General features: G+C 42.9%; 1 protein-coding gene across 2 annotated transcripts in view; it reads right to left on the bottom strand.

Annotated features, from left to right (window-relative positions):
- Positions 1-2,627: 2,627 nt before the first annotated feature.
- The window catches only part of CRISPLD2 (cysteine rich secretory protein LCCL domain containing 2), a 41,496-nt gene continuing 17,434 nt past the window's right edge, over positions 2,628-26,689 (bottom strand). For both annotated transcript variants that reach the window (XM_037877844.2, XM_007059276.4), the window contains exons 7-16: positions 24,697-24,797; positions 22,725-22,883; positions 21,620-21,680; positions 20,952-21,018; positions 19,683-19,813; positions 19,460-19,503; positions 18,185-18,257; positions 17,237-17,312; positions 8,832-8,965; positions 2,628-6,532 (exon numbers count right to left, since the gene is read on the bottom strand). In XM_037877844.2, coding sequence (XP_037733772.1) covers positions 6,478-6,532; positions 8,832-8,965; positions 17,237-17,312; positions 18,185-18,257; positions 19,460-19,503; positions 19,683-19,813; positions 20,952-21,018; positions 21,620-21,680; positions 22,725-22,883; positions 24,697-24,797 — 901 coding nt within the window. In that variant the 3' untranslated portion in view covers positions 2,628-6,477. The remainder of the gene's footprint in view (positions 6,533-8,831; positions 8,966-17,236; positions 17,313-18,184; positions 18,258-19,459; positions 19,504-19,682; positions 19,814-20,951; positions 21,019-21,619; positions 21,681-22,724; positions 22,884-24,696; positions 24,798-26,689) is intronic.

The raw sequence follows: 26,689 nt of genomic DNA, 5'->3' as shown, positions 1-26,689 counted from the left end.
AATGCCTGTAGTGATACCGAGGGACCCAGCCTACTCTTTACTCCTGTGGCTAATGAAGCTGTACGCTTGTCATGTTGACAGGACCAAGGAAAGATTCGAGTACCAGCTCAGCAGGTGCAGAATGACTGTCCAATGTGCTTTTGAAAGATTTAAGGGAAGCTAGCAGCATTTACTCACTAGATTGGATCTCAGTGAGAAAAATATCCCAATGGTTGTAGCTGCCTGTTGCGTCCCGTATAATAGCTGTGAGGCAAAGGAAGAAAAGCTGCCCCCAGGCTGGATGACGGAGGTGGAGCGGCTGTCTGCTGACTCTGCACAGCCGGACACAAAGGCCATTACAAAAGCTTGAAGAAGTCTGTGAAAGGCACTTTAACGTTCAGCCACAGTAACGTTCTGTGCTGGGCTGTTCTCTCAGCCTGAAGTGTTGGGTGCTGTTAGGAACTGTGTAGCCCTCGCTGTACATTTATAAATACAGCTGGGTATTTTCTTGAACCCAGCAGGGCTTCCTTTGTCACTCTACATTTACAAGTTACTGGGTGCTTTGAGTACCACTGTTCATTCTTCAATATGTGTTGTGAGCTATCATTTTATTTTCAAAAAATAGAAAGGTATTGAGTTGCAAAAACCTGTGCAGAAAAACAACGCCCAACTTTGCGCTACAAACTTTTAACACAGATTAATGGGATGGGACTTTGAAAGTGGAAAGGCAGCAAAATTTCTGTCCATTTCAGTGCACATACATAGTCCATTGTGGCTCTCACAGGTCAGCGTCTCCCCGTCCTCAGCCCCGCAGCCGGAGAGCCAGCACGGCAGGCACAGCTGCTCCCAAGCAGCCAGAGGGGGCAGCAAGCTGCACAGTTCCTAGGCTGCTGTTGCTGATGCTCTGCCAGACCAGCAGGGTGCAGAAGTGCGCTGGCAAACGGTTACTGTCACAACGAGGGACGGCGCTCTGTACTGAGCCGCAGGAAACTGGAGTTCTTTTGGTTTTTATCTTAATTTTTATTAAAAAAATACATATCTATCTGCCCAGGCCCTTTTAAATAGCCAGGCCCATGGGCAATTAACTCCTTGGCCCCCTCTCCCGTTGGCATGCCTGGGTACAAGGGATATCCCTGTGTACATAAATGAACAGCTCTGCATGCCCAATAGCCAAACCCAACAGGGGAATGTAAAGCAGATAACAATTCTGCCTCCTCTTATATGATGAGTAAAACAATGAAGAGTTGATACCTGTGTCATACCTTGGGGACAGGATGGGAGCCATCTTTAAATTTAAACACTTTAAGGGAAAATGCATGCACACCATCAGCCGAGGTCCCTTCCCTTCATTGGGCTTGGCTTGCTAGACTGTGGTTGAGTCTCGAACAGGTCCTGCCCTGTGACTTGGCTGGACCCAACCCCCTTCTTCCCCACCTCCTCCTCCTCACGGCTCATGGCAGGGGTCTCTGTCTCAGGCACCTTTAAGGTGTTCACAGTGGTTTGTGGGGTGCTGGTGGGTCTCCACCAAGCATGGCATACAGCTCGTGGTAAAAGAGACAGGCCTGCAGCTCAGCATCAGATTGATTGTTGGCCTCCCTGGCCTCATGATATGTCTTCCACAGTTCCTTCACTTTCATGTGACACTGCTGCAGATCCCTGTCCTACCGCTTTGCCTGAGACTCCTGTGCAATCTTTCTGTAGATGTCCACATTTCTACAGCTGGTCCATAGCTGACCTTACACAGTCTTTTCTCTCCCATAGGATCATGCAAACCAATACCTCCTGTCTACTCCAGGCATGAATGTGTCGAGCAAATGGAGCTGGCATGGTCTCTTGCGCAGAACAAGGGAGCGCGGCTCAGTGTGCTCCACCAAGGTAGGCAATCAGGAAAAGACATTTCCAAAACACTTGGGAGATTTTAAAGGAATTGTGTGGCTTCCAGTCTCCATAACTCATGAGTAGTGCAGTTTACAACTGTGGCCAGAGCAATCACTGTCACAGGGATTAGGACACTGTGGGACCTGAGCTGATGGAGGACTGTTAGGGTCGGCACAGGTCGTGCAGTGTCTACACCCACGTGTCATGCGGTGTCTACACTCACATTATGTTGACTTAGGTAGCTCGATGAGAGCTCCACACGGTTCGGGAAGGTGGTTTTACTGTGTCGTTGTAATGGGGCGCTTATGTCAGATGGAGTGTAGACATGAGTCAACCTAATTTTGTAGGGTAGACCAGGCCTATATATAACCTACCGTTCAGTGTCTATTGTGGATTCATAGATTCCAAGGCCAGAATGGACCACTGTGATCTAGTTTGACCTCCTGTATATCACAGGCCATAGAACTTCCCCAAAATAATAGATTCCCCTCTGTGCCCGATCTACAGAAGATGTGAGTTCGTTACAACCCCAGCTACAGAGCTTGGCCCCTCAGTTAAAGATTTACGCTTTCAGCTTTGGAAGTCCCTGATTCAATCCGCGGTATGTCGGCCAAGATGGTAGCTGTCCCATTTGCACTGCACCGAGCACCTCGGGATCTTAATTGGGGTGCCCAGGTGCTAGCGTGCTATAAATAAATAAATAGGTAGCCCAGGCCAGCCTCCTAAATAAAGCCATTGAAAAATTAAACATTAAAAACAAGGGGTTGGCATCTGTTTTTGGTATGGGTTTTATTTCACAATTCAGAAAACAAAACAAAGATATTTAACAGTTCTGTATTTAGAAAAATTATTGTTTTATAAACAAAAAGACAGCCCCGTAAAGATCATGCAAAGGCAAAACCCATTTACACTAAACTTTTGTACACAGGAAGTAGTAAAAACAAAAAACCCGTTTTTCATAGAAAAAAAGCAAATACATAAACTGCAGGCTGAGGCAGCCTATGGTCGATAGCTATTCAACTCAATAGCTGCTTCAAAGCCAGGTAAGAGCAACAGACATGCAGTTACTAGGGAGGGGTTTCAAATGATCTAATTCCCAACATCAATTGCCTTAAAATTTTAGTGTGACACTAAAATAAAAACCAAAGTGACTTCTTATATTTTAGTGGGGTTTTTCCCCTCTTTGCTGTTCTCCCGTATCCACACTCCACATAATGAAAAAATCAAAATAGGGGCCAAATTCTGACACACAAACTCATGCTCAGTAGCACCTTACTGTGTTAATGGTCCCATTGACTTCAGGTACTATGCCCTAGATTGCTTCCAATGCACATTAACTCCAGTGGGACTACTCGTGGGGCCCTGATTCAGGAAAGCACTGCAGTAACTCTGCAAAGTTTCCCAAAGAAACTTATGTTCTCTGGAAATCCAGCATGTGGAACCAGATTCTTTTCAGTGACAATTGTGTGACATGATGTTTCTCGTTGATTATATTGGTGTTGAAATGAAACTTACTCGCCAGCAATGAAAGCCTATGAGGCCTCAATTCAGCGAGGTGCTTAACTACTGGATCCCTTAGGCCCAGATTTCCCAAGGTATTTAGGCGCCTAATGCCTGTTGAGCTCAGTGGTAGGCACCTAAATACCTTTAAAAATATGACCCCCTTGACATCAGTGAGGCTACTCACATGCTTAAAGTGAGGCTCATTCTTAAGAACCTTGCTGAATCAAGGCATTTGATAATATAAAGACAAGGGGACACTGCCCCTAGAAGCTCTATTGAAACATATTAGATTGAAAAATGCTTGGAAAGATGGATGTAAAATCAGTATATATTTGGCTAAAAACAGAGCCTGTTCCTCCTAAATATGGGCAGCTGGTATATACAATTGAACACAACTAAAGATATGCCTTAATAATGCCAGGCAGGATGCGACCCTTCCTAAATATGATAGAGATATTATTTAACTAATAGCACCCAGAACCTCAGAGAATGGTTGCTCCTCAAAATCCTGATTTATCTGTTGTACAGCACCTATAAAACTAACCAGAGACACAGACTTACGCTAATACCAGTTTCTGAAAATCCAAATTGTTTGGCTGTAGATAATTCAAGGTATAGAATGAGGATATCATTTATTTTATATTCACAACTTCACTTTTTATGTTTTTCACCTTCCTCTTGTAAGAAAGATAAATTCTAGGTCAATTGAATTTGTACATATGCTTCTTGGTGATTCTCAGATTTTCCTGTTATTCCAGTCAAGATTTCTTTCCCTCCTTCTACAAGATGACTGATTCTCACAGACAGGGTAATGGAGCAGTGATGTTCTCCTTTGACTGGGATGTACAATAGAACTAAACATGAGCCCAGTCCAACACCCATGAATTCCATGGAAAGGCTGCCACTGACTTCAGTGGACAATTGATTGATCCTTATTACATTTTCCCGTTCTATCCTCAGCTATTGAAGGTGTAACTCCTATTTGGCCTGTGGAGGCCACAGATTCATACTTCAAAATGTGGTGGGATTAAACTAGCCTGTTTCCAATGTTATCATTCATAATAGGCAAAACAAGGAACCTGACTTAACTCACTGCCAAGATTTCAGTCATTTCCTAACAGGCACTTTTTAAAGACACATTCCAGCTATCTGTCACATAAATTTACCTTGCAAATGTAACTGGTTTTCCTTACTATAAAGCAAACACAACATACCTTAGAAGACCACATTAAATAAATAAAGACTAGGTGTTTACCAGAGCCATTCCAAAAGTAGGTTTGCTGTGTGTAACTTCTCGAAAACGAGCAAACCTGCTCAGTTATGAAAGGTCTCTTTTTAAACTCAGATTTCACAAGGAAAGGAAACCTCAGTTATGAAACAAAGGGACTGACAAATGTAATTTCCGTGCTGATTTCATGGAGTTTAAAAATTAAATAAAATAAGTGCTTATCCATATAATGCTATTGGTCTACATTTTGGAATAGGTTTATAGCTGGTTTTCCTATCCCTCTTTAATTTAATTTAATTTAAACATAGCCTGGACATCGGAAGGCTATGGAAAGCCATGAAACATCTGCCAGATAGAGTGGCTAAATAATTGTAACAGTAAGTGAAATATTCCTCATATGTTACATACCACAATCGAGTTACTGAGTGAAGGGATATCTTTTTACATCAACCAAAGAGCTAAAGATTATGTTGCCTTGTAATGTAATGTAAGTTACTGTATGTCTGACCATTAAGGGAAAAATAGTTTTGTGCTTAGACCAATTCTAATAACCCCCTAAAAGTTGTGAACAAATTAGCTTCAGCCATAAATCACAAGATTGCTATATTATCTTACAGGGCAGTTTCATACTAGGCTGATTTTGTGACTAGTTTTAATTCCTTCTAAACCATTCTATGCAATGTATTTAAACAGCTGTTCGGAGCAGTGTGACTCAAATTATTAAATATAAATTCATTAGAAGACATATAAGTTTTAAAAACACAACACTTTTGATTCCAGATGCTCTCAGACACAGAAATCATGTTGGAAGCTAAGATCACTATATGGTATCGATTGTATGCAAGCAAACAATTCAACCCCATGCCGTATATTTAAATCCTCAGAACTGTACAAAAAATCTTCATAAAGATAAAGTGAACATACTTTATATAGATGCACCCATTTCTAACAAAAATAAGATTAACTTTTTATCACTGCTTAACTACTACAGACAAAACCAGCACTGCTGTATACAACAATAAATTGTATTTAACTGTAAATAAAAAAAAAACCGGTGTGTAGCATAATACAGAGATGTGCCAGGACAGGAGCTCTAATTCCACAACTTCTCATAGGAAACCCAAATTCCTAACTATCTGCTAATGTTTGGCCAGCAAACACCAACGCCCCATTTTTGGTTGGCTGGGGTCCTTGTTTCTCAGGGGTGGGGATCGTCATCACCTTTTCTTATTTTCACCACATTTTTCAGACAACCTCATCTCCAGGAGTCCTTCAGGCAGCCACGGACATCCGACCGCATGTTACATCATGACACCACTTGACCTAATGCAATATGCCACAGATCTGACTCAACGTTTCCTATGCACATGCGAGCTGATTAGGTAAACACGAAGGTTTTGCTTTTAAAACAGAAAAGCCAACCCTGCCATACAAACAGTTCCAAAGAAGTCGTATGCCCCACCCCACAAAAGGAGCAGCTTTAAAACTATGTTTTAAAGGGCCCCCCATCCACACAATATTTCACTATGTATTCCACCTTGCCAACCATGTGTTGATACTTCCATTGGGGCAGGTACTTCAAGACCTAAAACACTATCTGTGGACCAGCCAGGGGTTCCGATGTTTGTTGTAAATGAATCCACACTCAAGCTGTTCAGCACACCGCTTTTGGAATTTGAAGTTACAACAGTCTGAATGCCCTAGAGTTTACAAAAAACAAAACGCTGAACTGGTGCAGATGTGACATGGACAGTTGAGTCAGAATCTTTCTTCCCTGAAAGAAATCGGCAAGGAGAATGTGTTCAGAGCAGATGCCATCAGATGAACGTTGCTGTCCCTCAAGATCAGTGGATTGTTCTCCAGAAGAAACTTGCACCTTCCCGGGGAATTTACTGCTTCACGGAAAAAATTCGGAAAGCCATCCCTTCGCTGGGACTCTTCAAGCTGAAAAAGAACAATCATTATGAACTTTAGGGAGATGCAGCAGCTCCCCACATAGTCACTTCAGTAAGGAAATCAGTGGCTTCAATTATTCATTTGATTTGAATGCATGTTTATTTGCACATCTGCATTCTGAATTTCTGAAGCACTTGAGCTTCCATTACTCCCAGTTCAGGAGTTTCCATTACCACACTGAGCCCTGAGGCATGTATTTTTCACAGAAAGGCACGAATTCATAGCTGGTGAAACTTAAGAGTGCACTGAAAAGCTGCTACCTACATGACCATCTCCCACAAGATTCAATACGGGAGACCGGTGAGCCGTCACCACGACAAGGGAGTCAGTGCACGTGGCAAGGAGGCCATGACTACCACACCAACAGCAAAAGCGTAAAGGTTGAGGGCCATCCATAAGCACAGACTCCATGGATGCTCAAGGGCTCAAGCACCCATGGGAAAAAAAATAAAGGGTGCTCAGCACCCACAAGCCACAGCTGTTTGGCAGCAGCGCCAATCAGCTGTTTGTAGGGGCCACCGATCAGCTGTTTGGATGCTGGCAGGAGATGCTCGGGGGAGAGTGGAGAGCAGTAAGTGGCAGGAGGGGGGCCTCAGGGGATGGGGTGGAGTGGGGATGGGGCGAGGGCAGGGCCTTGGGGGGGCAGAACGGGGGCAGGAAGAGACAGAGCAAGGGTGGGGCCTTGGGGGAAGGGATGGAGCCTCGGGGTGGGAGCGGAGCACCCACTGGGAAAAATAAAAGCAGCTGGGTCTCTGGAGACAGTCTCAGCTCTAGAGGTCTCTCTTTTCACTAATTCCTGATGGAAACTGTCTTGGGAAATATTTCTCAGTCCAGCACCCCTGGGGGAAGTGAGGGCGAGAGAGAGAAAGAAAGAAAGAAATCTGGACACTGCGTTTCCTCCTAATCATTTCTGCTGACAGGACTGAGCAACAGAAACTTCTCCTGCTGGACTGGTGGAATTAACCCAATAAATTCTTCCTTGTATGTTAATTACACTGTGTGTTCCAAGGAACTCTTAGGAAGAACATAACAGTGGCAGTTTCCAGTCCACTGCCAATTCCAATTTAAAAAAAAAAGAGGGTTTTTTTCCTGGTAAATGCACTTTGCATCCCACACATACTAGTGATGGCAACCCTACAGATTTCCCATCAGTATAATTCCCAAACGCTATGGACTAACCACAGGCAGCTTTGCTGAGTCTCATTCTCCCCTCCCCTTGAGCCGAACTGTGACCGTTTTCACACCTTGCATTTAAGTGAGATTATTAAATCTGTTAGGTTGCATTTTCAGAGTGCTGCACGTGCAAAATGTGTGCCTAAATTCAAGTGTGTTTCACATACAACTGCACCAATTATACATTCCACAGACCGGCCAGGCACATAATTGGGCATTAAAGCCTGCAGTTCCTTGCTCCATCAGAGTAAGAGGACAATGTAGGTCTGCAGAAAAGCAAGATCTGAAAATCTATGCCTTTTTGAATCTAGTTCCTCTTTTGTGTGTTAAGGATTTAATGTGTTCACCATTGACAAGTGGCTGAGCAAACATCTTGAGGGGGCGTGTTCAGTACAAACTGAAACAAACAAAATGTTTGAACAGTGTAACTGCAAAAAATTTGATTCAGAACAACAACTGTATCCAAACTGACCCCCGGATAGCTCACCGGCCTTGTTTTAAGAAGATGCCAGCTTTATTCCATGCATGTCCTCCACTACTCTGTAATAGATTTGAAGGCATGAACGTCTGCAGCATGGGCTAAAGGACCCATGGGTCTGACCCAGCATGGCCATTCTCATGTTCTTATGCTATTAAATATATTAGACTTCCCAGAACTCAGTAGTGGAATACCCAAGTGAAAGCCACAAAGCTGACTGTACGATGAAAGATGCAGACCACGTGTTTATCTTTTCAGTGGTGTTAATTTGCCAGAATGTTTGAGGATAAAACTCATGTGAAACTGCTCCCCCAACATTAATAATGACTTTGCTAAAAACCAGAGTAAATTTTAAAGTGCTGTATACCCAGTGAAATTTATTAACAGTGTATTCATATTTTGACTAGTTTAAACTAATTTGTAAACTAAGGACGCTAAATAGTATTACATCCTTAATATACAGAGTCCAAGAGTAATGCATTCAGCTGCAAAAGGCAAAGAAGGGATGACACACATTGTTTTGTTCGTTTGCTTCTCTGAGTTTACACTGACGTGTTAGAATCACTTACCTTGTATATTCAATTCCCATCAGCCACATTTTCACAAACTGATCGCAAAAAAGAAAAGTGACCCTACCTCTCAGATTGGACACCATTCTTCAAGGAGCCAATGTAATTTTTCTTCTTGTCCACGGGCATTACATCCACATAACCGCCAATCTCATCTTTAACGACTCCAGCATGCACGGCCGTTTTGCAGATACTGGAACTCTGAAAGATCATAAAGTAAATTAATTTAGCTGGGGTTCCAAGACCTTTTTCTGATGACTAGGAAAATAAGGAAGAATGGAGACTTATGGGAACGTTGTTTGTCTTCCGGCCTGAGCAGTGAGAAAGGACTCTACAGATCACAGAATCATAGAGACGTAGGGCTAGAAGGGACCTTGAGAAGTCATCTAGCCCAGCCTCCTGTGCTGAGGCAGGACCAAATAAACCTAGATGAGCTCTTGCAGATGACGCATGGCCCCTGCTACTAATTGCAAAGGGTGAGAATTCAGCATGGCTGGCACAGGGAGGTGTAGTGACCGCCCTATGGAGGGTAAGCAGTATTTCCACTACTTCTCTCAACAGGCTGGTCAAACAGCCCATTGGTCTCAACAGGAACTCTGCTAAGGGGAGATTATCCAGAGAATGACTGAATCAATGGATTTACCAGTCAGCTAGGCCCTGTCTACTAGTCAATGAGCCCTCTTTTGGGGCTGAAATGGCACTTCTTGACCTCTTCAACCCTGCCTTTGTCCACATGAGAGGGTGTGGCCACTTTGCATTGTCAACAAGGTAGCAGAGGTTTTGCAACTGTTTGCTGGTGTGAAACAGCAGAGATCCTTGGTGAATTTGGCCTAAAGAAATAACTTGAGAAGCGTTAGGTCCCATCTTCCCAAAAGCTAAAATGAGCTTTTCATCATTGTCTGGTTTTTAGAGGTGCTGAGAACCCACAGCTCCCACTGACTACACCAAGCATAGCAGGCAATCATGAAAATGAGGCCTGCAATCTCTGTATTGCACACTGCTTCTGTTTTTTATTTTATTTTGTTTTGTTTGCTGCAGGAACAGAACCTACCAGCAACTGATGACTAAGCTACAAAAACATCCAGGAAATAGAGTGATAGCAGAGAAGGCTCACTATGAACTTGGACATGAACCTTCTAAAAAGATTATACACTGCTAGGTAGCAGAACAAAAATCAGCTCTAGTACTGAGGATCGGAACAGGTGAAAATTCAAAATCCACAAACGTCTTGATCTTTAAAAATCAAACTTTCACTGCAGAACCTGCAAAGCAATATTCCAGCAGCATCTGCATACTATAGATCATGCTAGCTCACTCTCCAAGGCCTTAAAAGGCAGGTTTGCCCTCATTCCCTATATATTTATCACTTTGGATTGCCTATCTCTTGGCAGCTTTCGCAGTTTTAATTGCCAGTTTGGTTTTGCTTCTATATATGGGCAAGACAGCACAGGAACACTTTGTTTGGAAGATATGCTTTGAATTTGCTCTAGTATGCAATGGGAAATCTGTAAATCTAAAATTGGCTCATTAAATTAAACTGTCCTGAATGAACTGTCCAAGGCGATTTGTAACTCTCTCCACGGGGACACATCCTTAATGGTGTTCTTTCCAAGGCATTCCTTTCTTCCAGAACTTGCTGTTCCTCTGCTTGTTCATTCTTTGGCCATTCTGTGTTTTACATACCGCTTCCCCTATCAGCCAATTGGGTTCCTATCTTCTATCTTGCCAATGAGTCTTTATCTTAATGAGTTGTTGGAAAAGTGCTCTGAAGATGGGAAGCACTAGGAGGATGGAGGAGTTTTCTCCCAAAAGGAAGGGCACTGGGGCCTCAGGGATCGCACAGCAAAAGATACCACATAGCAGGTTCTCTGCTTCTGCCTCAGCCCCACTTTCTTGGGATGGATCCTAGTATCTCTGGAATCCTTCCCTCCCTGCAGAATTGGGATCTCTGGGGAACCCTGTCTGGCACCAGCTGCATCAAACTATTAGCAATGAACAGGCCTATGAACTAAGGCCTAGTCTGCACTAAAAATGAGGTTGACCCAGCTAGGTCACTCAGGGGTGTGAAAAATCCACAGCCTGAGCAACTTCGTTAAGCTGACCTGACCCCCACTGTAGACAGCGCTAGGGCAATGGAAGATTTCTTCTGTTGACTAGCTCCTGCCTCTTGGGGAGGTGGATTGCCTACGCCAACAGGAGAACCCGTCCCACTGGCATAGGCAGTGTCTACACTGAAGTTGAGCCGCTGTAGCATCTCAAGAGTAGAGAAGCCGTAAGTCACCCATCAAGTCCCCATTTAGTGTGACTAGCCTGAAAACAAAGATGTGCTCCTCCTCCGGGGCTCGGCAACATGCTGTGGTTTCCACTGGTGATAAATATCGGCCTCGTTATGCAGGCTTCCTTCCTAAGGAAATCTCTCCCCAGCTAATTGCCTCACAAATGAGACTGCTGGAGACTAAGCTACCTTTATCTCACAACAGCAGAGAGAGAGTCTCTCTCTCTCATCTCCTCAGGGTTCCTGAACATGAATGGGACACACATTTCCCTTTCAAGTGCAAGTCTCACCATGAACCAAGAAAGAAGGCTGCACGATTCGTTATGTATACATTTCCCAGTGCTCCTGGGTTTCATAAAAGCTTAAAAACTCTCACATAGCTTTGATAAAGATCCCTGCCTGATACACAGCCCCAGAGACATTCCTTTCGGCATTAGCAACCGTTGAATTTTTCTTCACTGAATAAACGAAGGTGCAGACGAGAACAGGCCAACCTTTTATTTTAACCGCTACAAAGAACCAGGCCAACATTTTCAAACCTGGGCTCTTACATTTAAGATCCAACAACCACATTTAGGTGCCTAAAACAGAAGCAACCTGATTTCCAGCACCACCAAGCACCTGTAGCTCTCATTAACTTCCGTGAGAAATGGCTGCCTGCAAAACCAGAAGTGAAACTGCAGATTTTTGTAAGGTAAAAAACAAAATAGAGGGAGGAAAAAATCTCTGTGGGGCCCCTTTATCTACCATAAAGAAACAAATCCCCCTTAAAAACAATCCTTTGCGGCTTTACCTTGCAACTTATGTATAGCATGTCCATCACCACAGAATATAGGCCAGCAATCTTTCCATTCTCCTCCACCACAGCTAGCATTAATATTACTCTCCTCTCTTTGTCCCTCCATACAGTCTAGCCAATCGTTAGTGCAACAGCCTTCTCCCTTGCACATTCTGCTGCCTGGAACAGTCTGCTTCCCTCTGCCTCATTTCAGATCTCAGCTGAAACACATCCCTTCTGTGCTGTATTGAAACCTGTGTTAAAATTACAAGCTATCACTTTAAGTTGTCAGGGGGTTCCTGGTTCTGCTTTCAGGCTAGGGGACTGTGTTGGGAAGCCTGATATATGGCTCTTTCAGCAGTCAGCCTGAAAAAGAGCCAGCCTGGAGCAAGTGGGTTGAGTTGTGCCTCTCTGCCTTAGGGGGCAGCCTGCTTTCTCTCTCTCTGTTTCTGGTTGTTGCTGTGTTAGGTTTCTGGATTCTAAGAAATAAAGTAGTGTTACCTTGCAACCCTCTAAGAACAGTATAAATGAAAGGGGGGGTTCCTAAATCTCTGCGTATATGCCATGAACATAACACCCTCCTCTTTGGCTGTGCTAGTTCATTTCCTTCTCCCACCAATATTATTTATCTCTGCATTTCAACTGCCTAACTCCGCAAGGCCTTTCGGGATACAGTTTGTTTGGAAGCCAGCCCCATTCAAAAAGGAAGCACTGATGGAAACTGGAACTAATTGGAATGGGAAATAAATGACATTATTGCTGATAAAGAATGAAAAATCATCCATATTTTGGTTGATTTGGCTAAACCAGTCAGAGAGTTTAAGGTCAGAAGGAACCACCAGATCATCTAGTCTGACCTCTAGTATATCCAGGCCACCAACCGCACTCAGCACCCGCACACTAAACCCAACAACCAAAAGTAGATCTCAGTATAGCAGCCCGCAGGTGCCCCGCACAGCAAAGTCATTTTGTGGGGCGCGGATGGAGGGCTAAGTTAGCTTCGGTAGAAAATGAGGCCATGTTTCTGTCTCAGCCCATAACAATCCCCGTCCCAAACTTTTAACGGCAAACTTGGCTACCCAATCCGGTTTTAATCCAAACAGTTATTTGGCTTCTCTCTCAGACGTGGAAAGAGTCAACGACGTCCATTTATTCTATTTCACTGGACAGTGATGTGTGCATTTCACTTGTGATCTTTCCAAGATGAGAATGTGACCATTGCTTATCCCAGCTTCAGTATCCAAGATGCCCAGCCATATGCCCTCCAAAACAGCAAAACTGTTAGACACAGCAGAAACTGATGGATTTTTTGAAGCAATGCAAGATGGAGTTTGTTGGCCACATGGTTCCTGCCGAAAGGGTATTGGCAGTTGTTCCGCCATGTCCTGTGTATACCACTTGACTCTGGAAATCTAGCGTAAAGAAGCTCTGACTTTTCTTAACCCTTCTATTGCTTGGAAACTGGATTCTTTTGGAGATGGGCCTGAGCTGTGAAGTTTGGAGCCAGATCTAAACTTTTCCCTACAGCATGTGCTCTAATGCTCTGTCCACTTCGGTTTTAAATGTCCAAATATACTAAGGTTTCCATTTTATCTCTGGAGGAACCATTCCATCATTCTGCTGAATCACCATGAAGAATTTCACCCTGGTTTTGTTATTAACACAATGCTGGCTATTTACATGTAATCCACCAGAGATGGTCAGAAGATAGCACCATTGCTTTGTAAAATATGCAGCCTTTACATCTGTCTTGCATTTGTGGGAGGCCCTCAATGGAAATTTTTTCCAACGTCTGTAATGGGAGCCAGGATTGGTCCATCCAGGCTGCCTATTGCCCATAAAAGACAGGGGTGAGAGAGCTTGGTTACACCTCTGCGGAGCTAAATCTCTCATATTGGAAAGACCGAAACCAAACTTGCAAGTCTAACAAAATGCATTATTAAAGTTAATGATGGGGCCCTTACAAATGCACCTGTTCCTGCTTGTGGTGCTTCATCCATTTAATGCACATGGCCATGTAATAAGGTGCATCAATGCATGGGCCCAACAAATCATCTTATGCTTCAAGCCAGGGAGGGGAGAGTTGTGCATGTGCTTTCATTTGTCTGTTTTTAACCACAGTCAGTGTCCTGCTTTCCTCAAGGTCATGGAACATCTTTTTCTACACTGGAAATAACTTTCAGCAGAACATCTGGATTTGATGACCTGCATTTGCCGCCTCCTCCTCCTTACAGTTCGCTTCCACAATTTATCATGCACGTTTTAAGGCTCTAGCAATTACACTTCAGCAACACATTAGAGGTCTTACTATTTTGTCATTGATCATGAGTACCTTGGCCTCTTTGTCTCTGGTTGGTTTCCAAAACGACATTGACCTCACTTCCTATAAACATATGTTTCCCAAGCCCTTGACATCACGCAACCTAAAATAGCATCCTTATTTCTATGAGAAGAAAACAGAATCTTCTTTAAAGCTGTTAAAATCCCATGCTGCAGGGTTAGTTGCTCCTGGGGCTATGGACTAACCCAAGTAGAACCAAGTACAGCCAAAATCCTCTCTTCCTGATGCTGGAGCTTTGTTCTCTGTGGTAAAACAAACTTTCACATGCATCCTGGGATCATGTAAACATTGAAGCTCTCCAAGGCGGATCAGAAGGTTACAAGCTCATTGAATTGGATTCTGGTTCCTACTTAGTAGTGACTTTATGATGCTAATGCCCACAGGTTATTGCCCCGTTAACTCCTCTGCTGCCAAACCATTTTGCAGGTCAGGGTTTTGGGTGTGCTGCTGACATGACAGAGAGTGCAAGAGCACAAACTCAATGGGGAAAAATACTTTTTGTTTTCTTTAGTTAAGCTATTAAAAAGGACAGAGTCTGTGACACATATACACAAGTCCCAAGAAGGTGCCATTTTATGGATGGGAATCCACAGGGCCCATGAGAAGACTAGCACTTGTCTAGTTTTGTTTGTTGTCGGTTTTAATTTTTCTTCTGATTTGTGGCTTATGCTACTTCATTGCATGCCTTCTTGCAGAGCATTCCACACACACAGTACCCTCTGTGGGAAAGGCTTTGGACTAAATTCTCATTGCACTGAACATTTGCTTATTTTGTCAGCCTTCCAGTCCTCGGATTTATCGTTAATGCAAAGAACTTTTCTATTTGTACCCCTCACTGTGCTTACAATCTTCTGCCACAGCTTCCTCAAGCCCCTTCTTCTCTATCAAGTCTACTCCTGTCTTTTCCTGCCATTCTGCTAACGCTCCTAAACTCTTCAACACATGCCTTGTTAGACCCGTCATCTCTGACGCCCTGGCCATACTAGTCTAACGGAGATCTATCAAATCCTTGACAGAGCAGTATGTTTTTCCCCAAATCATATTCCATGCCCCCGTTTATATAATCCCAAACCCAGAGATTCACAAGAAGTGGAGTCTGTGAACCAGGACACTAGTGCCTTTGAGTCAGTATAAATCATAAAATTATGCAGGACTGAGATGGTGGTACTTAATTAGTGCCTCAGGGACATCTTAGCAGCTATGGAGTTTTTTCAGATCAGATGCAAAATTGAGGTCTTGAGTGCTTGTGACCTTCAAAGATCTTATCATATTCTTCACCACTCCTCCTGCTGCAGATCTAGTGTGGATAGCCACATTCTTCCCACTAAAATCATAGAATATTAGGATAGGAAGGGACCTCAGGAGGTCATCTAGTCCAAACCCCTGCTCAAAGCAGGACCAATCCCCAACTAAATCATCCCAGCCAGGGCTTTGTCAAACCTGACCTTAAAAATCTCTCAGGAAGGAGATTCCACCACCTCCCTAGGTAACCCAGTCCAGTGCTTCACCACCACTAAAACTTTCCCGGCTGTTTCTACTGGATAGCATTCTTCTCTACTTCCTGTGCTTATACAGTACACACAAAGAGCGCATGCTATGGTTCCCAGCAAGGGTGGCTGTTTTTCAGAGATATCTGAAATCTTTCCTGCATATATATTTCGGAAAGAGCTTTGGGGGAAAGGTGTTCTAGAAACGTAATATTTTATTATCACAATTATATGCCAATTTTTGGCTTATTATGTATCTAAACAGGCAACGGAATCATTGCCCTAATAGATGATTAGAGTAAACAGAAAACTGGCGTGTGATTATAATGCAACTTTATTCATATAGCTTTATAAAAATATAAACTGAAATAGTTGCGTGAGGTTCTTCTGATCAGTTAATTACCTGATCATTTGCCCAATGAAATTGTTATTCTTGGGACCTTGCAGGAACAATCTTATTTAACCATGTGCCAGTTCTGAGGCCAAACCACAACTGGCACCAATTTCAAATTCCTCTGTGTTTTTCCTAATGCTGCCTGTGACTACAAAGGTAAAAAAGAAACAACTCCGCTAACTAACATCAACAAAACAACAGGCAATTCTCCACCAAGGCCCACAAACTCCAGAACAAATCTCTAATGCCCGTTTTCTTTCTTTATTGATCTGGACATCTATAACAAACAAAAATGGAACCGAGACCTGCCCTCCTTCTCCAATGGAGCACTCTTTTTCCAGGTGGAAGTTTAGGAAGAGTTGATTCAACCAAATATGGAATGGTTCCAGCAATATATTATTTCGTATACTCCGATGATCCTGCAAGGAATATTTTCCAATATGTTTGCACCTCCCCCATGTGGGGATGATCCATAAGAGCAGTGAGAAGCTATACTAAGCCTGTATTGTCAGTGGATTTTAGACACATGCTCTCTCTAAGTGGTGACCAAAAAAAAATAAATAAAAAGTTCCTGTGCATATCTATCCATTTATTTTTTGCCATTTAACCTCTGTCCATCCACATCAACTCGACAGCTGTTCACAGAGCTACAAAAAAAAACCAAAACCCCACCCCCATACTTCATTTCCACAACAACTGCTCACAAGTCATATTCTACTTACAGAAAAGAAGAGGGGGAATCTATTTTTACAAGCTATGTCGAGTAATAATATAACGTTTGTACCAACCGAAGCTATTCGCTTTTCATCTGTACACCTCAAGAGACTTCACGATGGTGGACAAGCATCAACCCCATTTTACAGACAAAAACCCAGAGAGGTTAAGTGACTTTCCCAAAGCTGCAGAGCAAATCAGTGCCAGAAAAGGGAGTGCAACCCCTGACGCCCTATCCACTGCACTATAATGCTGACTCTGAAGTACAACACTAGATACATTTAATCAATGTGTCCAACTAATTCAAGGGACATTTCTATCCCATGTGCTGGCAGGGTATTTCCTTGTTGTTTATAGGGACTCTATGTAATTCTGACCTTTCTAATTCATGGAATGTGAATCTCTTAAATGACCATGGGGATCCAGTCATTTCAATACAGTCACCTTGTTATTTGGAGAGACATAGGAAAGTGGAATACTCACATCTGCATAAACCTTGGTGCCAAAGACTGGTGCCCAGTATGCTGGCTCAGCTTTACAGTGGGCTGGACAGTAAGCCCTGAAAAACAATTTATTCATATTTATTCGCTACATCAAGGAGTAAGAGAAAAACCAGTTGCATTCTTGAGCTCTTGGAAGGAAGCCTTCAAGGGCCGGCATCTGGTTTGCAGGTGGCAGCAGCTGACTGGTTCTTTTTTCCCCCCTTTCAGCTGAAACTCGATAGTGTCTACACAGCTGCAAATGAGACTCCTTTAGGCCAGTGAAACAGGAGATAATGAAGGCCATTAGGCCAAATTCTCCAAGCGTAGCTTCCGACCTTGTGCCTGGCCCCGCACACACAATTGTTTGCAGGTAGAGTTTTTTGCGCATCGTCATTCATGCATGCACCTGATGGAATTTCCACGAGCAAAGCTCGTTCGCATGCTAGCATCAAGAGGAAGAAGGTTTTGTGTGTGTACATTTTATCATTTGGGTATACAAGTGATAGCGTCCCAAAACACCACATGCACGTGACTGAACAAAGTGTGCAAAGTTGTACATGCACATATTGAGGCCAATTTGAGGGGGTCTTCTATTCGGACCCTCTTATATTGCTTAAGCAGGTAAAAAACTCAGTAATAAACCCACAAAAATATGGATTTTAAATCCTGGAACTTGTTTGTATGCCAGCATTGAGAGTATGCTCAGATCACAAACATGTTTGTGAAAGCAGGCAATTTTATTCATATAATATGTTGTTTTGGATGTGGAAAAAGCTTCCTCATTTAATCTTTACCCCAGTTAATCTGACATAATCTATATCTTTAATTTATCAGCTTCAAATCGGAAGAGTTCAATATCTCCATCCAATCCTTCAGCTTCTGTTTTCCTTACCCTAGTACAGGTCTAGGTTCAAAGGAAATAGCATCATATTTGAGATATGCAGCTTACCTTGGACAATGAGTTGCTGGCTTTTTGAAAGGACACAGTTCAGCTACGGTGGTGTAACAATCCAGCGTCTGCACTGTGGAAATCAATATAGAGAGATGAATTACAAAGCCAAATAGCTGGTGCTCCTGAAGTAAACAGAAGCATTAGTTATGCATCACATCTGACAGAATGCATGTCCAGCTGATGCAGCCAAAAGAATAATTTCAATGTCTTCATTAGAAACAGCTTGCATCGAAGAGATATTTTTATTAGGATTCATGCTGGAGATCTACTAAATTGCTAGAAAATCCTTCTCCAAGGACCATGGCTTTTTAAAGAAAAGAATATCTGAGAAATGGAGTAGTGTGATTTTGTTACAGATTTTTTTGAATACGGAGGGGGTTCCCGGGCAGGTTTTGGGTCTAATTCTGAGTCTAAATGACAGTGTTGCTTTTAACTTTCCAGTTGCCAGTGCCAGAGGCTTCACCCTAAAGCAGCTCAAGGTAACACGAGCCAAAATATAGGTTGTATTTAAGCTGAGCAGTAGGGTGACCATATGTCCTGTTTTGGCTGGGACTGTCCCTTTTTTAAGCCCTGTTCCGGCTGTCCCAACTTCTGTGGCAAAAGTGGGCATTTGTCCCATTTGCTCTTGCCAACTTTTGATTAGTTGGCGAGAGCAAACGGGACAAATGCCCACTTTTGTCACAAAGTGGGGTGTAGAGGAACATGGGGGAAGGGGGTGTGAGTGGAAATGCCAGCTCTGCATGTGGGGAGGCTGGGGGTCCTCAGTAAAAGGAGGCTCGGGTTGGGGGGCAGGCAGGGCTTGGGCAAGCAGCAATGCAAGCCCCCACCTTTGGTAAATATGGTCACCCTATCGAGTATGTGCATGGCTGCTCACCCGAGCCTTGCCTGAGGGAGGGCTCAGGTGGGGGGAGGGGGAGAGGGCGAGCGGCTTGGGCCAGCCCCCGCTGGGAGGATGGGGAGGACTTGGGCCAGCCCCATGCAGTGTCCCGTTTTCTCTTTGGGAAATATGGTCACCCTAGGCTGAGGCATTATTCAAATGGGTTCTAAAATGGGGCAGGGGCAGGAAATGTTTTGAAAAATGCCACTTTTGTTTTTCCTGACATGCTCTAATCACAAATAGGAAGAGTCACTTGACTACAAAGAGTTTTGCCCATTTAAGATTCATAAAAGAACATGGCTCTGGAATGATGATGTCAATATATTACAATAAACTCAAGCACCATTGATTTCTTCTCAACATTATAATGACAAAAAGGGCATTTAAAAACTTACCTGTGACTTTGGAAACCATGAATGAGTTTGAAGGTTTATATTTACTGCAAAGCAAAACAAGAAATGTGTGTACATATTTCATTGACCTTTAACAAATAAATGCACTACAGTTACTTTAAGATCTACTCTCTATTGCTTGTAAACAGTGACAAATGTGGAACAATTTATTGTACAAGTCATGGCCCTCCATACATAGAGATCTGGTTTCTGAGGGAAGCATTACCTTAAAGATTCAATGCCATTTCTTGTCGACTTGACAAAAAGGGGTGATCTCCCTTTCCTAGTGATGTCAACCAGACCTCCTTTATCATCTATGACGCCATAATGAATTGCAGCACGACATATACTGGATGCCTGGAAATCACATCACAAATAGTACGTTAATACCAATGTTTCCTAAATAGTTCTAAGCCATTTAATAAACAAGTATGTAAAAGAAATACTTAAAGACCAGCTGGAGTTTATGCAGACTTTACATTTACTGAGCAAATGTTGTGTCGTTTCAGCCTGCTGAATTTTACTGTTATAACACACATGCATTTATTTTTATTCGAAGCCTTACTTGATTTAAGGACAAACATGGATTTTTTTAAATAAAAAATATAGTATTTAAATGTAAACTATAAGGAGAGCTGGTTGGAAATTGTTTCATTCCCCCCCTTCCCCCCCCAAAGGAAAATTTTGAGCTTTCAACAAAAATGTCAAATCTGAAATATTTCAGCTAAAAACCCCTTGGTGAGGGGAGGTGGTGCATCATGGCCGCTGTCCAGCCATGATGCATCATGGGAGATGCAGTCTAGAGGGAAACCCAGCCCATAGAGAAGAACAGAGCACAAAGCAACTGAACTACAACTCCCATGAGCCATCTGCAGCAGAATTTCAGCTTCAATATATTTGGGGCATTTTTTTTTTAATAATAAAATCAAAATTTTCATCGGAAAGCAGGCACATTTTGTAAAAACCAAATTGTTTAACCAAACCCCCAGTTTTCCATCAAAATCAGTCTTGACAGGAAATTGTTGACCTGCCCTAATTATAAACTATTTTGACAATTCAAGATTCAATGAGCCATCCTAAAAATAAAAATCCAGTGTCCTGTGAACCATCTTGAGAAGCAATTCTAATATAAAGTTTCTCTTCCATCCCAATAGCTCACTGCACTGAGGGATAGATCCTGAAAGATGCCATGCACTCCTGTGAAGTACAGGAGGGCGCTCAACTTCTGTTGAACTTAGTGGGCCTAGAGGACACTCAGAACCAAAATCAAACCCTTAGTAGATACTCTTTTCAGCACTGATTTTATCACATAGATGGGAAAATGCAGATTACCTTTGTTATACAAGTTAATACAGTTTACAGTAAGACAGTTTACAGCACCAACATGGGAGGGCAGAAAATTTATGTTACATTAGAACTGCCAGCATTTTCCATTTCTATTACTACCATTAAAACCCCAATAAATGTCATCTATCAGCCATAACAAAGTACGTACAGTCTCATAATAGAATGTTCCAAAGATTTTTGCCTTGCTGTTAACGCAGCCAGCTGGGCACAGATACCTAGTTAAAGAGAGAGATATATATATCTGTGGTGAGTGTGAAATGTGAGTCAGACTTTTATTACAGTTAATTTAATAGTGATCCCATTAGTGTCATTTAACTACTCCGTTTAAAACCAGCATTGCAAAACAGCCACATTTTCAAATACCTTTTCCTTTAAGAATGAGATCAATATTTAGATTCTGTGGGTTTGTTTTTTTCCAAGCAATAAACTTTAGTGTACCTTACTGGGACCTTAACCAGGGCTCCTAGGTGGGGACAAGCTCTGAATTAATGGTCTAAGGTTGGATGGGAATGTAACACAAGAGGAGTGCAAAATGATTGTGCCAAGCTTTACTAAATGGGGCTGGCCACCTGGGAGCTGTGGGTTATCATGGCCGTTCACCATTTCGAGCATGAAGTAAATTGAGTCACCTTACTGCTAAACTTGGCCGAAACATTTGTATTAAGAGGAATGAAAGACTTTTTTCATAGGGATTTAGACAGCATTTGGATTCTAGTCACAATAAATAGAACCCAGCCCGCTCCATGTTTGCAAAAGCCAGCCAGGTTTAAGGCTGCCATTTCAATGACACTGCGGCAGAAGTCAATAAAACGCTACCTGTTGCATGTTGATCCTTTGCATTTGTCCCTCATTTTGGTGTCGCACTTAATGACCTGTGCTAGAAAAAAAAAAGGGGGGGGGAGGGGGGCGGGAGGGAGACATAAGAGACAAGAATGCAAGGAAAAAATTGCCCAGAGATAAATGGTCGACTCCATTATAGTGATAACTCAGGTACATGACATGGTCTCCAGGAGATCTTCTGTGTGGGAAGATTGAATTCGTATCACAGAATAACTGGGCAGTAGTGAACTTCTAACTCAGAACAATAAGCCTGAAGCAGTTTTACATCAGTCACTTTATTGCCACTTTAGCCATTCCTTTTATCACACAGGTGTCTTTGTAAATATTAACTTGGAGGAAACGCTTGACACCAGAAGACTTCAATTTACAGCCTAAAGACCCTGCTCAGCCCTCCTATCATCCACTTAATTATAGGCTACCCACATTCCAGTAGATAGACTTGAGAAGGATATGCTCACTCCCCTCAGCTCACTTGCCGTAGATCACTCTTTAAATTACAGTGATTAGAAAAACCTTTAAAGAGATACTATCAATTCCATGAATATTTCAGCAGACCTTGCCAAGCAGAGCTGGACCCCCTTCTCCCTCTGGATAAAATCCAGAAAGGATGTCAAGGTGGTGAACACTGAGTTTAGAATAGTTCAAATGAGTAAAATAGTAAATCACGGACAAATAAAATGCCTCCATATGAATATCATCTAGTGATCGTGGCCAAGATTTTCTAAAGGTGCTCAGATATTATGACGAGTGTGATAGAAGAACCAGAATAGACTAGACTAGACCAACCAGTGATTTTGAGTGCCTCAATTCTTGGGCATCCAGCCCAAGATGCTGTAAAAGGGCCTACTTTTCAGGGTTGTCTGAACAATCAGGCCTCAAGTTGGACACACAAAATATTGCTTCCAAACAAATTGGCCACAAAAAAAAAAAAAAAAATCCAATGATTTTAACTGGTCCTCAACACAGGTTTGCACTGGAGGCCTCTTGGCATCTCATTCCACATCCACACACGCATGCACACACACTCCTACAGAGATATTTAAAAGTTTATAGGATGTGGAAGACAAAGAAGCTGTCTTACTCATGAAACTGTCCGTGGTTGTGGTGATTTTCTTGGTCTTGGTTGATTTGGTGGGTTTGGTCACCCGTTCTTGCACCCACACATGTTTTTCCTCTATGATTTGTGGGACCTCCACTTCGTTAGTCTCATCCCGCTCAGGCTTTTGTGCGTAGTGGTCATCTTATTGGGTGGGGAGAGGTAAAACAGTATCCTGGCATTAATAATAAAGTCACACAAGCTGCAGGAGGACTGATATTTCATGGAAGATTCTGTTTGGTTTGACAAAGATCTATTTCTAAACAGCTGGAAACTCAACAAAATGCAAGTTAAATACAGAATGGGCCAGACTCCTGGGGTGAGTAAAGTAAAGGAAAAGAGGCCTGGGTTCATACCATTCATTTACTCAGCATCTAAAGCACTGTTTAAAGAACTACGGTGTACCTGGCTGAAGTGATCTGTCACTTCAAATGCTGATGCATGTGTGTGAATGTCTTACTATTATTTATCATGCTATTTACCAGTACAGCTTGTACTCAGTAGAGGAAAAGGTCAGTCCTCTAAGATAGTCAGGCATATTCACTGGAGACTGTCAAGAAAGGATCCTAACCAGTTAAATGGTCAGGTGGCTAATGCCCTCCCGTTCTCATGCAGGTTGTCCTCCTCTAAACTACCTTCCCCATCCTCATCATAGATTTATTCTGTCCACTCTCTGAAACGAAGGTTCTGGTAGTGTCATCATTGCTAGGTCAAAGCAAGCTACACAGCATGCACTACTCATTTCTCCTTAGTGTGCTGCAAAGTTAATGTTCTTGTGCCCTCTGAGGATAGGTCTACACTGCAGGTAGATGCCTGCGGCTGGCCTGTGCCAGCTGACCCAGGCTTGTGGGGCTTGGGCTCTGGGGCTGTTTCGTTGCAGTGCCAACTTCCGAGCCCAGGCTCTAGGAAGTGTGATGGTCCCAAAGTTTGGGATCCAGCCCAAGCCCGGAAGTCTACACCCCAATGAAACAGCCCCACAGCCCAAGCCCTGCAAGCTGCGGGTTTTTAACTGCAGTGTAGACATACCCCAAAGTCCATAGTTAGGGAAAAAAGGCTCCGAAGTGGTGCTGGTTAAATCCACTTCCCTTGACTTGTCCTAGCTGAAACCTCACTTTGCTTACATCCCCAGCAATGGAGAGGGGAATGATACCAACAAACCGATGACTGATCTCGTAGAGGAATTTCTCCCCTCCAGCTGTACAGCCAGTGGTCTCATTCCATTCTCTCTTTTCTCTTCCATATGGAAATGCATTGCATTCCTGCACTGTGTTTGCTTCCTCATTGCTCAGGCTACTAAAAATCAAGCACCTAAATTGATTTTGGCCCAAAATCTTTGCTTTGAACAAGTCTCCAGTGAGTTTGTCTGCATCTGTGAAAACAGGCTCACTCCTTCACAGAGGAAAAGGCTTATGTAGGTAAAGAAAGAAGATACCATCAACACATATCTCCAGTGCATTCTCTATTTTAAATGGTATGAGCAATTTCACTGATGGTTTCAGAATTAATAATAGTTTTCATTTACTAAACAGAGCACCATTTATAGAACAAATCAAATGGGGGTGGTGTTGCTTGTACCTACAACACACACAAGCCTAAATTCATTGGGCCAAACTGATCTGTGTTACACCAGGGTAACACAGAGAAACTTCCTTGAACTAATGCAGTTGCTCTGGATTTATACCAGTGCCTACAAGCCGAATTTGATCTCTAGGTTTTAGTTACTTGACATTTCTGCTTCAGACATTCTCATATAGTACTTGCTTCACCTTATTCTGTATGTTTCAGAGTTAACGGTGGGGAATTAAAAGCACACAAATCTGTAACTGCTTTTAATGAAAAGTTTCCAGAGACATTTCTTTTCCAGTTTCTCCATATCACACAGCAAGGACCTAGATGAGATCATTTGCATTTCCCCATGATGCACTGAGCTGAGAGAAATAGCTTATTGATCACCTACCTTTGTAACAGAGGTTGTTCTGGCAGCTTCCTCCATAGCTAGGTGGGCATTCAGAGCAGGGCCTGCCATTTTTATAAGGAGCTTCTCCAATCCAGTTCCCTCTGAAAAAAGCATGTGAGAAATGTTTTTCTGTTAAATAGCTTCTATACCACACTCACAATTCCATTACTTCGCTTTCAGGCCCTGTGCCCGAGTCCTGCAGCCCTGAGCCTCAAGGCACTGAGGAATTGTGGAAAAAGAATGTTTCCACTGTAATTCTATGTTGCTCGATTGCTGTAAATATGGGAAAGGACCGCCAGTCTCTGATCCTTCCATGAACATACAGCCTGCAGCGTTCTCACGATCACTGAGCAAACTAAGTAAATGCAGCACAGTACAGTAGTTTCCCTTCCGCTTCACAACTGGTTAGTCAGAGACTGGTATTTGCCTTGAGCGCTCTCGTGTGTGTTCATCGCGGTCATCAGAGCCACAAGTCTACCACCATTTCTTTGCTCTCAAGATCATTCCTTCAGCTACACAGGCCAGCCTGGAACGCAGCTCGTGTCCATTTAAAAGCTGTTCCATTTTCCAACCTGGAACTGCGTCCAAACAGAAAAACGCAGGGCTTAGCCTGAGACATCAGAAATATTAGTCATGGTGGATTCCAGAGTAGCAGCCGTGTTAGTCTGTATCCACAAAAAGAACAGGAGGACTTGTGGCACCTTAGAGACTAACAAATTTATTAGAGCATAAGCTTTCATGGGCTACAGCCCACTTCATTGGATGCACAGAATGGAACATAGACTAAGAAGATATATATATACACACACACACACACACACACGCACACACACACACAGAGAGAAGGTGGAAGTTGCCATACAAACTGTAAGAGGCTAATTAATTAAGATGAGCTATTATCAGCAGGAGAAAAAAACTTTTGTAGTGACAATCAAGATGGCCCATTTAGACAGTTGACAAGAAGGTGTGAGGATACTTAACATGGAGAAATAGATTCAATGTGTAATGTGTAATGACCCAGCCACTCCCAGTCTCTGTTCAAACCCAAGTTAATGGTATCTAGTTTGCATATTAATTCAAGCTCAGCAGTTTCTCGTTGGAGTCTGTTTTTGAAGCTTTTCTGTTGCAAAATTGCCACCCTTAAGTCTTTTACTGAGTGGCCAGAGAGGTTGAAGTGTTCTCCTACCGGTTTTTGAATGTGATGATTCCTGATGTCAGATTTGTGTCCATTTATTCTTTTGTGTAGAGACTGTCCGGTTTGGCCAATGTGCATGGCAGAGGGGCATTGCTGGCACATGATGGCATATATCACATTGGTAGATCTGCAGGTGAACGAGCCCCTGATGGCACGGCTAATGTGATTAGGTCTTATGATGGTGTCACTTGAATAAATATGTGGACGAGTTGGCATTGGGCTTTGTTGCAAGGATAGGTTCCTGGGTTAGTGTTTTTGTTGTGTGGTGTGTGCTGATGTCTCTAGACAACTTGTCTGGGAACATTTATCCTTGCACCCCATTTTCTAATGACTCAAAACCCCCTCAGTTTTGCCTCTGACACCACAGCAGCATTCTCCACTGTTGTGGTAATCACTACAGACTGACTGAATGTTCGGCAGCTGTCTCACATAAACTTGAAAGGGTCGCCACTGCAAGCCTGTTACTTTCAGACAAAGGCTTCATCTCATTTCATTTCTAAAAGGCCTGTTTCAGAAGGGTGCATGCATGTATATACATTATAATATTACATTAAACTTTTACATTAAAATCCTACATAGATACTGCATTCATTCGGCATGCAAGCAGAAACTCCAGAAGAGCCTTATATTTGAGTATTTGTCCATTCAGCAGTCCTGAACTGATGATATGCAAAGCAGTTCAACCTTCTCCTGAGAGGACACACATGGTACAATCCTGCATGACAACGAGTTTCCTCAAATTGCACTCCGTTTCGTAGGAGCTAAAGGTGCTCAGTATCTCATGGGCAGGGAGGGCTT

The sequence above is a fragment of the Chelonia mydas genome, chromosome 12, assembly GCF_015237465.2.
Source record: "Chelonia mydas isolate rCheMyd1 chromosome 12, rCheMyd1.pri.v2, whole genome shotgun sequence".
Taxonomy (NCBI): Eukaryota; Metazoa; Chordata; order Testudines; family Cheloniidae; genus Chelonia; species Chelonia mydas.
Note: the sequence above shows the minus strand (reverse complement) of the source record. Positions and strands in the feature narration are given on the sequence as shown.